Here is an 18,363-nt window from a genome sequence, read left to right on the forward strand (position 1 = left end):
TTTGTACGTGTTATTTTTGTTATCCAATTTCTTTGTTGTTTGTGCCTGTTTTCCCTTTCTAGTATCTTTTTCCTTGGATTACATTCTTTTGATTTCGTTCGAGTCATGGACCCCTCGATTTCTCGATCAATGTATATGATTTTAGTCATCAACAAATAGATACATTATTTGATGTGTATCTAAATACGTAGTTACAAGCTATTGGTTAAAATTAAATTTCACGGGAAGTATAAAAATGTAATCAAACCAGAAATCCATATTTCAAATATCAATATATGTGCAGTACAAAAGAATTACAAGCAAAATGAATTACATAATTCTGTGGAATATTTTGCTTGTCACCAGAGTAACCTATTTTGTTTTATCACAACCAACAGGTAAGTTCTTATGCATTTTATGCTGAAATTTACATTGAAAATGTTTGTTTTCTTATATCTAACGTTACTTTTACTTTTATTGAATAGTATTCCGACCGTTTACACCATTCGTGTGTTTAACTTGATACAGAATATACTTACCAGGGAAGATGTACATAGTTTCTTTAAAAAAATGTTAATTTCAACTTTTAAAGCAAAATGAGAAAAGATCATCTAAAAGAAAATAATAACATGAGTCTTGGTTGCTCTTTCACTTTTGATATCTTTTTTTTATTTTTATGTCGTAAAGGTGCGCACATTTTATTTGAAGCGGTTTGGAAGAACTTTGAAATGTATATTCTGATCTTGAAGATGGGAGAAAAAATATTTTGATTTTTTCAAATCACGCCCTTCCGATACTTTCACATATTTGAATATACATGATTAATTCGAATATTTCAAACATTAACATGGTGGAAGAATATGTTACATTAGATTAAACATAATTTATTGCTAGATTTCCACAAATGAATTAAACACAAGTTTTCACAACTTATAAAGATCCTCTTCAGAAATTACATAATAAAATACAGTTTACATACACATACAATTTGATTACCTATCACATACCAATCATACAAGAGTAAAATACAAATATTATAGTTCACCTGTTACACTGTCTACAAGATAATGGTTATATGCGCTCTATGAACATATCGGACGTAGAAATTTTAGGAAGACGTCATATATAAGTATATCAAACACAATATTTTTAAAAAGGAAAAGAAATATAAAGAAGCAAATAGAGAAGAGTGTTAGAAAGATAAAAAAAATCAATGCAAACTAAAATGTTCCGTTTGCTTTACGTATCACGTGATCGTATTGAATATTTTCACATTTTGATCATCGGGTAAGGAAGCATCTCCAAATATCTCTTCGATATTCAGATCATTGAGAAAGTTGACCAAAGTAATCTTCCAAGCCCCCTCCCTCAATATCAAATCGTTGTCCCCTAATTGGCTTTCGTTTTTACAATTATGTCCCTTTTTATTGTTTCTTTTTCTTATATTTCGAATTTTACACTTTAATTGCGATTTAACTTTTTTGGATAAATCGATGCTATGTTCACGTTGTAAACTTGTCTACATATTCCCTTCCTTCTTATTTCATAGTTTGCATGAATCAACTACTACGTTATTTGTTAAAATTATTTTGTGACATGTGCATGTTATCAAACGGGTAGGGGTTTGACGATGGTTTGAAAGTATCTTTCGCCATTTAAAATCGAAATTTGTCTTATCGATGACTTGACGACTGAATTATAAATACAAAATACTCAGATCAGAGAAATTGTTTACTTTAATGTATCTCCAAATGGACAGTTTAGAATGTATGTCGTCAAAAGTGATAAGATTTTTCTAAAACATTAGATCGTTATATTTTATTTTACAAAAATTAAGGACTTTTTAAAAACATGGATACATCTTGATCAAAATGTCTTCGTAGTTATGTTCAGTCAGCATTTCTATACGGGTTGTTTCATTTACTTCAACAAGATATGGCATCAGAAAAGTAACAGACGGAATGAAATGACTGTCCATCATTTATTCCAAAAGCAACAAAACATATCGTTCTTTGTATAATTCATTTATCTTTTCAATCATTGATATTAATGTGTTCTCGTTGATGCACAATTTTTTTTTAACTCTTGGAATTTGGGCTCGTTTAAATAGTTGTACTTGGAGATTGTTCATTTACTTTTGATATTTGTGTTTTGTTTTTGTTCGTTTTTTTTTCTTGTGCTTGGTTATTTCTTGATCTTGTTTTAACGATGTTGTTTCTTTTTATTTCCCATATTTTTGGACCTCCTAAAATTACGAAACTAAACGATCGGACCCGGACACCTCCTTCGGTGAAATTACAAAATCTAGAAAATCCTGTGCCCGTTAAAGTCACCTATTTAGTAACATCGTCATAGCATGTCAGAGTTTTTTCTCTGAAATATATTTAATGTCCTTCTGTTGGTACGGTAGAACTTTTCAAGCACAAGGTTGATATTAGGAGGCTGAGATCTTCTTGTGATCACCAATGACCCCTTTTGGCCTCATAATTTAGGCAAATTTAGAAACTTTGATTAAAGTTTATTTTTAGGTAGTAGTAGTATAATAAAAATGGTTGTAAACATTGAATATAAGATGTTTGACTTTATAGCTGATCTGATCCGAAAGAAAGAATATCGTTCAGTTTAATCTCAGTTTCCGCTCTCTATATAGATGATGTATTATCTTTAAAAGAGTAATCAAGGGAACCAAGGTTATAGCGGTAATCAAAAGAATGTATTCCAGGGACAAAGACCAGACATGGAAAACAGACATACACAACAAAGAACATAAAGTAACTAAAATCATACATACAAAGTAACAAAAGTAAATGAGCAACTCGGACTCCACTAAAAACTAGGAGCATGGACCAGGTGCACCGGTAGGGTAAGCGTCCTCTGCTTTTCCAGAAACACCCACCGAGTTGCTCATAAAAAGTCAAGTCCGGGGTAGACAAACGAGGAAAGGAAAACCATGACCCGTTGAATAAATCAGTTTTCATGGTGCTGATGGATACACCATAACGATCCACGAGATCACGATGCTATGACGATGTGCTGATGGATACACCATAAACAATCCTAATTTCGGGGATTTGATACATCGCATCTACCCGAAAGAACTTGAGATAAAGAATACTACAGACACTGTGACGTCAGCCTCATATCTTGACCTACACTTAGAAATCGATGATAAAGGAAAATTATTGACCAACGTGATGACTTTTCATTCAGAATTGTCAACTTTCCTTTCATCTTTGGCAACATCCCTTCAGCACCTGCGTATGGAGTGTGTTCATATCACAACTCATACGTTACGCCAGAGCTTGCCGAAACTACGCAGACTTTTGTATCGCGCTAGACTTTTAACAAGTTGGCTTTTGGAACAGGGTTGTGTTGCTACAAGATTGAAGTCATCACTACAGAAGTTTTATAGTCGTCATCATGAACTCGTGGATCGTTACGGTGTATCCATCTGCACCATGAAAACTGATTTTTTCAAAGTGTCATAGGTTTCCTTTCCTCTTTCGATTACCTCGGACTACACTTTTTATGAGTAACTCGGCGGGTGTTTCTAGAAAAACAGAGGACGTTTACCCTACCGGTGCACCTGGTCCATTCTGTTGGCTCAAGATATATTTACACGAGTAGTAACTGACAATTATACGCAAAATATATGAAGCACAAGAGTCAACACGCATGTGTCCATTGTTAAAAGAGTGAAAAACTGCAGAAAATGTGGTGTTTTCTAGCCCTTTTAACAGATTTCCCCAATCTCCGCCAAATTTGAAGGGCATATAAGACCGTATATATTCAAATTGTTACCTTTAACCAATCAAATCAACTATAAAACGCATTAAAGAGCTGGAGAAAAAACATAAAATTGTCCTCATGTAGACTGTTTTGAGGCCAACTTTTGCCGTTACCGAACCAACTTCTTAGCCTTGTTTTTATTTACTCAAACATAACCATATTTATCCCATCGTCTTCGCTTTTCTATTGCTACCTATAGCGTTTGTTCTGAGGTATACTAAGGGCTCTTTTCAAATATCCTGTATTTACAAGATCTTTTATATTTGGGGTTCTCTACGTCTTACGTTTTGTCGGTTCCATTCTAACATGCTTTAAAGCTATTTATTCCCCAACTGTTGCACCCGATAGTGAAGCTAGTTCATGCATGTATAGGAAAGTAGGCGGAGCCAATCAGTTACATACCTTCAGTGACCGTACGTCGCCAATAGATAATTTTACCTATTCAAATAGAACGATTTCAAAATACATTAGCCTCATTTTTATACAATACCTTAATTAGCAAATTTAATCCATTATTTTAGCAGGCTGCCACATGATTAATAGCATTTGATGTTTATTACGAACGTTTTAGGAATTAAAAAAAGAAAAAAGTTTAATAACAGAACACTCTGTCAATGTAGTAAATAGCTGCGACTTTAAATATCACCATTACATTTTATTTCAGTGCCTTCGAACTGGTGGCAATACCCATATCCTTATGATGTATTGAAATTGTACGAATACCAAGCGCAAATACAAAGCCTTAATCTTGTGGATAGCTATACAGAACAGGTCAACACTAAGCTTAAATGCTCTGACCCACAGATCGGTAGTATACGTACTAAATAAAGAATCAAATTAAATTCACATTTTCTTAATATGATTTTAGGCTTTGTCTATGGGGACAAAGCTATTTGTAATAAAATAAAGATTTTGTTACGGGCGATGTCTCGAACAACGGGAATACAGGATACTTCCTATGACTGCGTTAAAAGATCGAGCGTTCACTTCAAACGGACGGTCTAAGATCACATCTAACTTCTAACATTACCAGTAGACCATCTTAAAGAGAGTTAAAGTTGTCTTTATATAACCAATGTTGACCAAATAAAATTTAATTAGTACTTTTAAGGGCACATAGGAAATAAATATGTAATACTCAAATCTGACAAAATTTTACATCATAACCAAAAGTAATTTTCTTTATAAACTTTTGAAAGGTAAAGACAAAGAAAAGAAATGTAAAAAAGCAAAAAACAAGTACAGACGACTTGACGGTCAGTGTAACGATTACGACGTACCGGCTGCTGGGAGTTTACTCTACAGATTTGGTAAATTTAATGTTTTATGTATTATCATAATTACAGTAATGTAGCTACTGGGAACATGTTCTAGTAATATAGTGGGCGCGACATCACGACTGCTTCGGAAATTGCTTTACAGGCTCGTCAAATGTAATGATATTATATTATGTGTTACAATCATGTTTATTAATGACAACACGAAAACAAAAACATTTAAGAATTGGCAATAATAAAAATTTTGTCTATTGAAAAATAACATGAATTTTCCATGTGCTTATTGTTTATTGCTCGAAGTGCAATAAACAAAATATGCACATGGAAAATTTATGTTATTTTTCAATAGACAAAATTTTTATTATAGCCAATTCTTATGAATTAATTTTAAAACATATTTTTATCTTTAAACATGAGAAAAGTAGCTCTGAATTTAACTGTATAGGGGCGTGTCAATATTTTTTTATCCATTGAGATATAACAAAATTATGTTAACCAATCAGATTACAGTATTTATCTCAAATTAATTTATTACTCTTTGATAAAGCGAAAAGTTTGCCCTACATAGCCCGTAATTTGGCTTCCAAATAGAACCAGTACGATATACGTACTACTCGGAGCTTGCTGTTATAATTAGTTACTAGGTTGCTTTGAGACTGTTCTGAATATTTCGTTCATTGGTACCTGGAACTTTTGCGAGTTGTAACATTTTATTTTTATTTACACATTTATTTTTGTTTTACATTTTTTTATTGAAAAAAAGAATAATGTAAAATATAACAGGAAATGAGAATATTATACTTCACTTAAAGACAGACCCAAAAAAGGCAGTCATACAGCCACTGAATCCTATATGCAGAAAACGTCATAATTTCAAAATGTAAACACTATTGACATACTGACATACATTGGTTTTAGGAGTTAGACCTAGTTTAAAGGCGTCACTGGTACGCTTACATAAACCTCATTTAAGCATCGAAGTAACTTTCTGTTTCAAATGAATGTTTGATAGGCTTTGGTGAAATTGAATATGATACAATACCATCACTGATTTCAAGAGTTTTGTCACTTAATCTATGACAACCTGCTTAAAGAATTATTTTGACAAGTCTTTTGATTTTATTTCTTAAGAAGGATAAGTGATAAATGATCTCTACTTCTTAAGATGCAATAGTATTTTTTTTCTGTATTTCTCAAGTAAGGAATTGTCAAGAAAGCAACTAACCATCCATGGATTTGATTCAAAACAGGTTATCCATGCCATATGAAAGTAACTTATTTTCTTTAGCTCAATTACGACTTGCTTCGAAACGATGAACAAGTGTTGAACAGCATGACTTTAAGGAAAAGTCTCTCGCCAGACATGTAATGAAAGCATTTTTTTATAGGGATGGCAAAACTTATGAAGGATAAGACATAACTTAATTACAAGTCTTTTCCTTCGAATACTCGTGATTATTTGAATACTCGGATATAACTCGAACGTTCGCAGAAGGAGCAGGCCCCTGTGTACCAATTGCATTGATTAACAACCAAACGAAAATATCGGTTTACGTACGATAAATATCGATTAAAAGCTCTGCAAAGCTTGTGTTATAATTATATTTGTACCGACCTAGAATAAAATTTCTGTCTGTATGTCGTAAGTGTATAGCTAATGAGTTAAATGACATGATCCCTTTAGAAACAACTCCGATCCGTGGCGTCAACTGTATTAACGATTTTAATAGATATAATTAGTGAAACGAAGGGCACATTGCAAAGAGAGCTGTTAAGACATGCTTAAAATACAAATGAGTATCCGAGTACTTAAATTGTACTCGATTATTCGCATTTTTTAGAGGAGTACTCGAGTACTTGAATATTCGTTAAATGGTGTACATTAATAAATTTAAATTTTGTTTTTGATTCTAGGAAGAAACATACCCCTCGAGAACACCCCAGACAACAGCTGCAATCTATACACACCGAATCCTCGTGATATCAGCAGGTCGTTACTTCAAAGAAAGGAATTTATTCCCGCCACGAGCATCAACCTTCTGGTAGCAGGTTGGATCCAGTTCATGACACACGATTGGTTTGATAGTGGACCAAACGATAGAAGCAGGTAAAACACTACAGGTTAAGTGACTGCATAAAAATGTTACCAGTCAGTTCATATACGTAGCATAAATTGTTTTATAGTTTGGAAAATATCAAGTTCACATGAAGGAAATTAAGAAAGAACAGAAAAAATATAATACTTACGAAAAACATTTTATGTCTATCAACGGCGATATTAATTTCTCCTTCAGAACTTTACAGGTGCAAGTCCATGAAGATGATCCAGATTTCTACAACACAATAAAAATCCCGATGACTCGTCCTGACAGCTGTACTAGTATTCCAGGACTTACTAAAATCATGTGTCAAAAACTTCCTCCAACCTTAAAGATGTGTAAAAACGTAAAAGATTACGAAACGTACCAAAATACTGTTACTCACTGGTGGGATGCTTCACAATTATATGGGACAGACGTAAATACAAACACACGAGTGAGAACTGGTCGTGATGGGAAATTGGTCCTCAATAGAGACGGCCGGCTACCATTAGATCGCATCACAGGATTACCTATTACAGGTAGATCTATAGTCATCCAAACAGAGAACATTCAATTTTATACTTAATGACAAAAGCGTTTTTTTTTTATTATTTAAGGAAGCATTACAGCAAAACAGTATGAATTGTGGTTACATATCGTAATGCCAATTTAAGTAGCATGAAATCTGACATGAGATGATTCATACATGTAAAAAAACACCAAATTCATTTTATTTTTAATTCAGAAACAGTTACAGACCACATATTAACCAGACTAAGTGTGTCATTTGCATTTTGCACTTTGGAGATAAAATTTGTATGGATTCTAAATGAAATTGGTACTTTGCATTTCCTTGATTTGGTTTGATTTGGTTCATCTAAGTAGGAGATCTCAAAAACACTAATCTGAAGATATAAGAAGTATTCTATCTTCCAATAAAAGTATAACATATCTAGACAGAAAAAAATCATTTATTCAGTACTGTTTTCTACACCATGAATCAAATCTAAAATCGGCAGTGTCTGAAAATTATATGGACTGGTACTCTAAAAATTAAATGGTGCCAATTTGAAGACAAGTACGGTAACATATAATTAACAAATTGTAACCAACAACAACAAATTGCAATTTACATGAGAAACATGCCTACAGTTTGACAATTGTCATTCGTCATTAATTGTGATAAAATAATGTCACAGAAATCTATCTGATGAATTTCAGCAACCGACATTTCAAAATTCTGGAAAACCGACAGAAAAAATTACAACGCAATGACCAGACGATGTAATTGACTGTTACAACGATTTTATAATAGAAAGTCGTTCAGAATTTATTTTATGTTTGAATCCCATTTTGCATTGTATACTGTATATATATTAACGTGTTTAAATCTGTAACACAACGTGTCATCATGAGACCCTATATTACCTCAAGGTCCACTGGGTGATATACAATGTGATATACGGTGAACTAAATAGGGTCTTAGCAAAAAATTTATAGTGCATGTACACAAAAGTATATTTTAATCAATATATATGAAAATGTGTTTACAACTTATCGTGACTTATCTGTTTTTTTATCATTTTGTTAAAATATGTAGTTAATTATTATTATTATTATTATTATATCTCCACTTCGAGTGTTGTTTTATAGTGACAGGGTTGTCCCTCTATCCACCCATCTTTCCTTCCTTCCTTTTCGGTAAACAGCGGGGTACCCATCTCTCATCCAGTTCTATTTCTACATCATTGAATGGATTTTAATGAAATGGTTACGGTGTATCCATCTGCACCATGAAAACTGATTTATTCAACGGGTCATAGTTTTCCTTTCCTCGTTTGTCTACACCGGACTTTACTTTTTATGAGCAGCTCGGTGGGTGTTTCTAGGAAAGCAGAGAACGCTTACCCTACCGGTGCACCTGGTCGATGCTCCCAGTTTTTAGTGGAGTCCGAGTTGCTCATTTGCTTTTGCTGCTTTGTATGTATGATTTTAGTTACTTTATGTTCTTTGTTGTATTTGTCTGTTTTCCATTTCTGGTCTTTGCCCCTGGATTACATTCTTTTGATTACCGCTATAACCTTGGTTCCCTTGATTACTCTTTGATTACCAATATAACCTTGGTTCACTTGATTACTCTTTGATTACCGCTATAACCATGGTTCCCTTGATTACTCTTTGATTACCGCTATAACCTTGGTTCCCTTGATTACTCTTTCACACAAACTTTATTACATATTCCCATTACGTATCCCTTATTCAAGATTTGATCCAAATCATTCTGTATGTCAAATGGTTCATGTTTCAGTAGGGGAGTGGAATAGCTAGATATATCATTTTATTGCTCACAGTTTTTTTTTCTAGTTTCAACAATTTATTTGTTGTAGGGAAGAATAACAATTGGTGGGTTGGATTGGAACTTTTCCATATAATATGGACAAAAGAACACAACTACGTGTGTGATCAACTCAAGCAACAAAATCCGAGATGGAACGACAAAAAACTTTTTGAAACTGCTAGACTGATCATATCAGCTGTAATCGCCAAAATACACACACTTGAATGGACAACAGCTATTTTACAAAACGACGTTGCTAAACTTGGACTGAAAGCAAACTGGTATGGAGTATCAGTCTTAGAGATAGCTAAAGGAAACAGACTTCTTGCAGAGTCTTTAAACAGACAATTTCCATACTTGACTCATGGAGGCCTAGGATCTGTTGGTTCGTTTAACTAAAGACTACAAATGTCTGAAACATTTGATATACTTAAAAATGAGAAAAAACACACACACACACACACAAATTTAAAATTGTAGTGGGGCTAATATTGATTACGGTATATATAGCCCTAGATTAATCCTACGAGGAGGAATGACCCGCGAAAGCTATATATAGCCTAGCTGGCCCAGTGGTCTAGGGCGCTGGACTTAGTGCAGGCGGTGTTGCCATAGATGTCACAGCGGTACGAGTTCAAGTCCCGCGGAGGGAACCACAAAAAAATATGCATCGCAAATTTGACAGTTCTAACATCGTTGGGAATTTTTCAGACCTTTCTATACATTTACATATCTTCCCTGTATCAATTTGATCCGATGGAGCAGTGTAGCGAATAGGGTCGTCACATTCTGAGACGTTGTACAATATCGATTTGTTGTGACATGCATCATTAATTTGATCCTCTATCCTTCATAACATCTACGAGCTGTCTCGTACTACCATGCATCGTGTACTTAGTTACAGCCCTAGATTAATCCTACAAGGAGGAATGACCCGGCCAGCAAAAGCTATATTTTAATATAGCCTAGCTGGCCGAGTGGTCTAGGGCGCTGGACTTAGTGCAGGCGGTGTTGTCAAAGATGTCACAGGAGTTCGAGTCCCGCGGAGGGAACGACCAAAAATTTGCATCGCAAATTTGACAGTTCTAACATCGTTGGGAATTTTTCAGACCTTTCTATATATATATATATAATAAGTTACGATTCATCATTACCTTCCGACAAATATGGGCTCAATTTCACTACTAACTTCCTTATGACCAGACAAATCCGTGCATCTATATTACGATCAGATATAGAATGCTCTAGATATATATAAAAAAGTTACATTTTATATAAAATTAAATAAAAAAATACTGGCCTGACTTTTCCGTGCCGTTTTATTTATTCTGGAGGAGAAGACAAATAGGCAAACACCTGAAATTCACTTGATATGGCCCACTCATTTACAGTTTAAATCATCAATTGTGTATAGGTGGCTGTTGTCCTCCTTTTGACCATCATATCAATTTGGATAGATTTCAGTATTAATTTACTGAGAACAAACCATTTTCTTATTTGAATTTACTTTGACATTCTCTGCAGAAATGATCAAAACAACACAGAAAAATTAAGTTAAAACTTTGAAATTTTTTTAAACAGAAAATGAATTTTAATTTTAAATTGTCTAAATTTTTCCCAAGTGCATAGGTTCGCCTGTTGTAAGAGAGAAAATTGTGGTGAAATGGAGTTCATATTTGTTTAAAGGTGATGTTGTTTTTTTTAGTTAATATTTTCATTTGTTTGTTTGTTTTCCCCGTCTTCTGTTATCATAGGTGCGATTTGAGGTTACAGTTCCAATTTAATTCAGTCATATAATTTTCTTCATCAGGAAATCCAAAGAATACTAGAGGCGTCCCCTTTTCACTGACTCAAGAATTTATAGCTGTTTACAAATTCCATCCGTTGTTGCCTGATTACATCGAAATTAAAGATCGGGATGATGGCGCTGTGTGTAAGTTAAGTTTGAATTATAGTGTGACTGATATAATGCATGAATCCCGTTACAGTTACCTATAGACAGTTTATTGTCTCTTGCTAAAGTTATGTTGGTTTTACGGGGCGCCGAATGGGACTTGATCTTTTTGTTATCAAAATCAATTTTGTGAGACAAAAATTCAATTTTGTGAGATAAAATTCAATTTTGTGAGACAAAATTCAATTCTGTGTCACAAAATTCGATTCTGTGAGACAAAAGTCAATTTTGTATGCAAATCAGTTTACAGAATCCTTTGGATATGCAAATGAATTCAAAATGTGCAGCATAATGTACACGTGTATTAAAGCATTCACTGCAATATAATGGATAAGGTTCGAATGTACACGATATAATAAAGCACATAAGTGAAAGAAATATCAGATATCGTAATCGTATAAGCCAATGTGTCACTAATCTTGAATCTAAAGATAGATCATTTGAGCTTTTGTAAACAAAAGGGAAACGAAAGTTAAAGCCGTATTTGTTACACAGCCTCGTTTTGAAAAAAAAAGTACAATAATAACATTGAACTCTATATAGGCTATCGTTAAAAGGAATAATCTAAAAGGAAAGTCCATATAACAATGTCCAGGAAACAATCAGAAAGTTTGAAATCACCGCAATGGTCTTAATATGGTACAGGCATTTCCGATGAAAACGGTTAGTTAAACCAGGTTTATAGTCTGCTTAACCTCCCGATTCCATTACGATTAACTATTTCCAATATAAGATTTCTCCTATTGAAAGGTTACCTATTCGACAGCTGACAAACTTATTGTGGTAGTTTGTAGAATATTTTGTAAATTCATCCAGCGTCTTTCTATTGAACAGAAGACTGAATAGCTCCAAGATAATTATAGAAAGGTTATAGAATATGGATGCAATACCTACTTTAAACTGAAGTGAACTTGGATACTTTCTATAGTATGTTTTGCACGAGATTTCGTCGGTCGGATAATGAATTGGTGCTCTATCTATTATTTCAATGTTTACGGACATATCTGACTAGAAAAGTGAAAAACAAATACATCCAATAACAGCTTGAACAAGTAAATATTTTATGTCATAAGATGGAGCCATTATTTTCACCCGGACAACTAGAATATGTATCAAAGTTTTATACGACTGGGCTCTGGTATTAAAATGCTTTAAACAATTGAAATAGATACCTCCTTTGTTAGTTTTGAAATACTCGAAAAGATATACTCTAAAAGTGTTTGTGCTGTAATTTTATTATTTGTCTGGTGTTATCAATCGTAACATCATCTTTTGTTTTAGTAAACCGGTACAACATGACGGACGTAATATTCGAGAAGACGGACAAAGTATTCCGGGAAAACTCGATTGAAGATATAATTTCTTCATTCGGTAACGCTTATCCAGGTGCAATGGCTCTACATAACTATCCCAACTTTCTCCGACATCTGAATCTACCAAGTCATAGTCCGCATGGTGAAGGATACGTTGACCTTGCAACTATAGATATAATGAGAGAGCGGGAGAGGAGCGTACCAAGGTAAAAAGGATATTATCTTTTTTTATCTATACTTGAAAAATGAAACTATGAGATATCTTAGTACATTGCTTTTTGGTCTATTTCCGACGCAGTCGGTATATTTTCGCTTTTTACCCTTTGACCTTAAAGACGTTATTCTATGCACACGCAAGTCGTCTGATCGCATGCGCAATTCTGTTTTCCGGTTGGCCAAATACTGATAACATAGTGGCGTTCGAAAAAACTGTATCGAAATTGCGTGTCATAGTTTATTTCCTGAATGAAATGCAGAAAATTAAAAGTAGAACAAAATTTTACCGCATCGGCTATCTTTTTTTAGATAGTACTTGTTAAACTCAAACCTGCTTACCATACATTGCCCTATTACAAAATTAGACACCATTTGCTGGCTGTATAAATGGTTTAAAAGTAAAGGTTGAAGCCTTTTCAGCAATAATTCTTAAAACTTAAATGTGTGCTTTTATCTAGAATATTTAAATAAGAGGTAGCAATACAAAAGATCCACGGAAAAAAGCACGGAAAAAGCATATGGAACAGATTAAGAACAAGACATACAATACACAAAAGAAGTTAAAAGAGTATATATACACACACACACGCACACACTCTTATGGCATGAACATCACTGAAATGGAGGTCAAACCAGGTGTTTTGAAAGGATGAGCTTTTCCTTTTTCTTGCAAGACACCCAATGTGTTGCGCCGGTTTAAGAGAACGAATATTTATGACAAACGGAGGTTGTTGTCTTATTAGTAACTTGCACTTAATATTTTTTTTTTGGAATGACGACCTCGATCTATTGGCAACATATATCTTTCCTCCAGAAGCTTTAGCGTCAGCCACGGAGCCCTATCATGAAAGTCAGTGTTATAGGCGCAATTTCTAACATGTAAAACAATAACTATGTTGTATGAAATTGTAGGGTAATTCAATTCGGCACATTTTTATGAGAACTTACCTGTACAACACAACACACATAATACTTTGTATTTCAAGACGGAAATGTCAATACTTACCACATATTTTACGCAACTTTGACCATTAAGCGTGTAATATTGTGGTAGCAAGAGCTAAGTCTTTATATATGTTTATTCTTTAAAAGGTTCAACGAATTTAGACGCCAGCTACATTTAACTCCACTGACGTCATTTGAAGATTTAACAACAAACAAAGAGCACGTGGAAGAACTCCGAAAAGCTTATAATAATGATGTTGAACTTATCGATCTGTTAATTGGGTCACTAGCAGAATCTCCACTACCGGATGGTTTCGGATTTAGTGATACAATCAACAGAATATTTGTTGTTATGGCTCGTCGGAGGTTGGAAGCAGATAGATTTTTTACTGATGACTACACACCAGAATTCTACACACAATGGGGTCTCGATTATATCGATAAAACTTATATGAAGGAAATACTTCTCCGTCATTACCCGACCCTAGAAGGTAGTTTACACGTGAATGTCACTAATGTTTTTATTCCGTGGAAAAATCAAAACGTCCTTGACGAATCATTCCCCTTTCCTGTATATGAATAAATGTTTAACGGCAATACAAAGCATAGGTTACATAGACATATAGATATATAGACAAATATTATATAAAATTGTCTTGCATATATGCATCTCAATCTCTACAGTAAGAATGCAATCTTTTCTTTAAAAAAGGAGGGTTTATTACTCCGGAACTCATGCAAAGATCCGCAACTTTCTTATCTTATCAGATAACTTTATTATTATTTAATCATGCGGTGCCAGTGAAATAAAAATAATGATTTAAAATATATGAAAACAATCGTCATATTCTCCATTTAAATGCCGTTTGGTTGGGTAGTATAAGTAAGAATTGTCCTGTTTAAGGGCCAGTATATGATCAAAAGAGACTACTGTGTATATATATTCAGGAGGAAAACTTATGAGAAATTAACAATGAATAATACATCAAAGAAAAGTCAAAGTAAAGACAATCACTGGCACATTTAATTAATAAATATGCCAGTATGTATAAAATTGAATTAAGTTTTATTATTCATAAGGAAGTTACCATTTCATTTTATGTTTGTTTGTAACATAAACATTTTTTGAAAAAAAAAAACCAACAACAGAAAACAGAATCCTAATAAGTTTGTTTGATTGAACGCTTTCCCACTTCAAAATAAAACAATCAAAAGACAGAGATTTTTTTCTTTCATTCAGTATGTTTTTCGCCTTAGTTCGATAATTTCGCCGAAATACTCTGCACAACTACATATTGAATATATATTTCATCTGGTGTAGTACCGCTGGCTACATGTTCTGCCTTTAAGCTTTTGAAATGCAACATCTGCAATGATTAAAACTCTGTAATCAGATAATGCGACAATGTGACTTTTAAGTCCTTATAAACTTACAAGGTCATCTAAGAATAATACAGAGATTGTACATGTTTATCTAAAAATCATGCAGAGGTTGATAAGTTCATATTTTGATTACGCATGTTCTTGATAGTACAAATACGTTCAACATGTAACTTGAGTATCCATGAATTTAATGAAGGAATTTGATAAGCGGAGAGAACAATTATACAGTAATATTCTACAGAAGACATTTTTTCACAATAATTCAAAAGAGGATTTATACTAGTTTTCTTTCTTTCCCGAATTATGTTAATACCCATATTGGTATTTAGTGATTTTCAGGGGCGTAGCTCCCTATACGCAAAAACGCACTCGCGTACACATTGAAAAATCAGCAAAAAATAAAAAGAACGTCTTTTGCTGCAGAATACCAGCCTAAGAGAAATCAATGGAACCAATGTTATAGCGGTAATGAAAAGAATGTAATCCAGGGACAAAGACCAGACATGGAAAACAGACATGCACAACAAAGAGCATAAAGTAACTAAAATCATAAATACAAAGTAACAAAAGCAAATGAGCAACTCGAACTCCACTAAAAACTGTGGACCAGGTGCACCGGTAGGGTAAGCGTCCTCCTAAGGTAGTACCCTATAATTGAAATACTAATTCATCTAGGTTGGATTGTTCTTTCTTTGACATAAATATATTTTTTTTCTTCTATGCCAATAATTTCTATCCCTGTCATATTCTCATATGTAATGTCATCCAATATTAAATCCGCGTACGTTTCTTGATTTACTTTCCTCAAGTTATATACTGCACATAGTTGAAAATGGCAAAAAAAAGAAAAAGAAGGGTTTTCTCCACTTTATCCTACAATATATAAGTCTGTATTTTTGAGTGACGGTGAAAAGTACAATTCACCATTATAATTTACCTACCATATATGGATCAATCTAATAAGAATGCAATGTATGTTAACCCTATTCCATTAATTTATTCAAGAGACGGAGAAAGGTAACAAATGGATCATTGCCCGATACTGATGTAAAAGAGTATTCAAGGGAACCAAGATTCTAGCGGAAATCAAAAGAATATAATCCAGGGACAAAGACCAGATATGTAAAACTGACAAACACTACAAAGAATGTAAAGTAATTCAAATAATACATACATACAAAGTAACAACAGTAAATGAGCAACTCGGACTCCACTAAAAACTGGGAGCATGGAACAGGTGCACTGGTTGAGTAAGCGTCCTCTGCTTTTCTAGATACATCCGCCGAGTTGCTCATAAAAAGTCAATTCCGGGGTAGACTAAAGAGGAAAGTAAAACTATGACACGTTAAACAAATCAGTTTTCATGGTGCAGATGAATACACCGTAACGATCCGTGAGTTCATGATGACGACCATAAAACTTCTGAAGTGATGACTTTAATCTTGTACGTATGAGATTAAGATATCTATTACATGAAAGATGTATGTTTGTTTCGTAGGATCTTCGAGTCTCGTTCTCGGTTTCGCTGTTGCATTTACTGTTTTACGCCTGTCCAAAGTCAGGATTGTCTGGTCCCTCTGTTTGTCTTTTTTTCTACTAAAGTCTTTTTTTCATGTTGCTAATATAAGCTGAAAATGCAATGTAGTACAATGTATTTCGCTGGGCCTGCGTGCAATGTTATCCTTTGTCGTGAGACTTTTCTCGGCGGAGCCGCCGTTCATTGAAAACACGTCATGTTGCATATATCAGTCAAAATTCAAACTGAGTCTCATGAAATATATTCTTTTTTAACAGCAATTGAAGGGCCAGAAAATTGTAATCGGCCCCAGACCCCTGTTGTAATGCTACCTCTCCGAGGTGGGCGCGATCCTAATGATTTGTTTTGAGTACACATCATTTAGTACACATTATTGATTCTTGACTTATCTACTTTTTTTCATGCCTTTTGGGCGAATCTGTACTTGCATTTCGTGAGACTGTTTTTTGAAGTTGTTTGTTATGAAATTCTTACGACTGGGCTGATAATTTATTAATGCCAAATAACCACTGTCGATCTTGAATAATATACATAACACTTAATTTAGGAACATCAACGAAGAAAAAAAGCAATAGTTATAAACTGCCTAAAATAACAAGAGAAAATAAAGTTATTTTTGTTTGCGCGTGATGTGTACTGTAAAAATGAAATTAACGTAAAAATAAAATAAATATCGTTAAATAATACTAAATGTAGTAAGTGGTGGTAACGAAAATCATCATTTCAGATACTGGAGATAGATACGAACTGGTTCTATGTTTTATTACATTGTGGTACATATGTAGGTATAAAATCGTGACAATTTGATATGATAAAGATCCGGTTTATAATGGTGTTTAAGTAGCAGTCTTTATACAAATCAGATAGGAGGAGAATCGTGCCTATTATTTATCTACTAAATGCATTTTTATATCGTATTCAGAAGTAGGTAGCGACCACATAACCAAAAGTCGTAATTGTGAAATTGATCGTAAATTATGACTTCACAATGCTACTTTAGGTTGTGACGTTATCACTTACATGTTACGATCAACTTTTACATTTACGACTTTTTGTGAAATCGGCACCAGGCTTATTTTGTCGTTAGGTTGTTGGACTTTTAAAATAATATTTATATGGATTTTGTGAGTTTGCACTTTGCAGGAGTAGTAGTTCTTGATTTGGTTGATTTAGGTTGGAGATGAATTCAGTTTTAAAAAAAAATACAGATCTGTATACAGAAAGGACTATCGTTTCGTAACATAATGGCCTATGTAGACAAAAAAAGATATTCGTTCGGTGGGTTTATAGACACCACGAACCACCTTTACAACTGACAGTGTCTGAATTTTATATGGATTGGTGCTCATCAATAGGCACTAACTGCACATTAATAGGGTTCTTATGGCAAGCCAGAGTGGACAAAATGAGTATTTTCTAATATTAAATTTTTTTTTAATATTGCAAATTCATTTTCTAATATTACAAATTCATTTTATAGTATTACAAATTCAATTTGTAATATTACAGAATATGTGATATCTTATAATATTACTAAATCAGGAATTTGTA

The 18,363-nt window shown here is 33.7% G+C and overlaps 1 protein-coding gene across 1 annotated transcript; it reads left to right on the forward strand.

The window, feature by feature from the left end:
- The first annotated feature begins 222 nt into the window (after positions 1-222).
- On the forward strand, positions 223-15,110 carry LOC148625492 (uncharacterized). The gene is made up of 9 exons (XM_088569081.1): positions 223-377; positions 4,433-4,576; positions 4,968-5,078; positions 6,960-7,152; positions 7,340-7,665; positions 9,514-9,849; positions 11,275-11,397; positions 12,700-12,937; positions 14,040-15,110. The coding sequence occupies exons 1-9, from the start codon at positions 305-307 to the stop codon at positions 14,473-14,475; spliced, it is 1,980 nt and encodes a 659-aa protein (XP_088425207.1). The 5' UTR covers positions 223-304; the 3' UTR covers positions 14,476-15,110.
- Positions 15,111-18,363: the final 3,253 nt, after the last annotated feature.

This window comes from Perna viridis, chromosome 2 (assembly GCF_037379345.1).
Source record: "Perna viridis isolate PV_CMFRI_1.1 ecotype Kerala chromosome 2, ASM3737934v1, whole genome shotgun sequence".
In the NCBI taxonomy this organism is placed as follows: Eukaryota; Metazoa; Mollusca; class Bivalvia; order Mytilida; family Mytilidae; genus Perna; species Perna viridis.

Bases quoted from the DNA above. Each gene is read 5' to 3' on its own strand.
- LOC148625492 (XM_088569081.1), top strand. From the start codon at position 305: ATGAATTACATAATTCTGTGGAATATTTTGCTTGTCACCAGAGTAACC. The intron at 7,666-9,513 runs GTAGATCTATAG...TATTTGTTGTAG, and splicing joins CACAGGATTACCTATTACAG to GGAAGAATAACAATTGGTGG. The intron at 12,938-14,039 runs GTAAAAAGGATA...ATTCTTTAAAAG, and splicing joins CGGGAGAGGAGCGTACCAAG to GTTCAACGAATTTAGACGCC.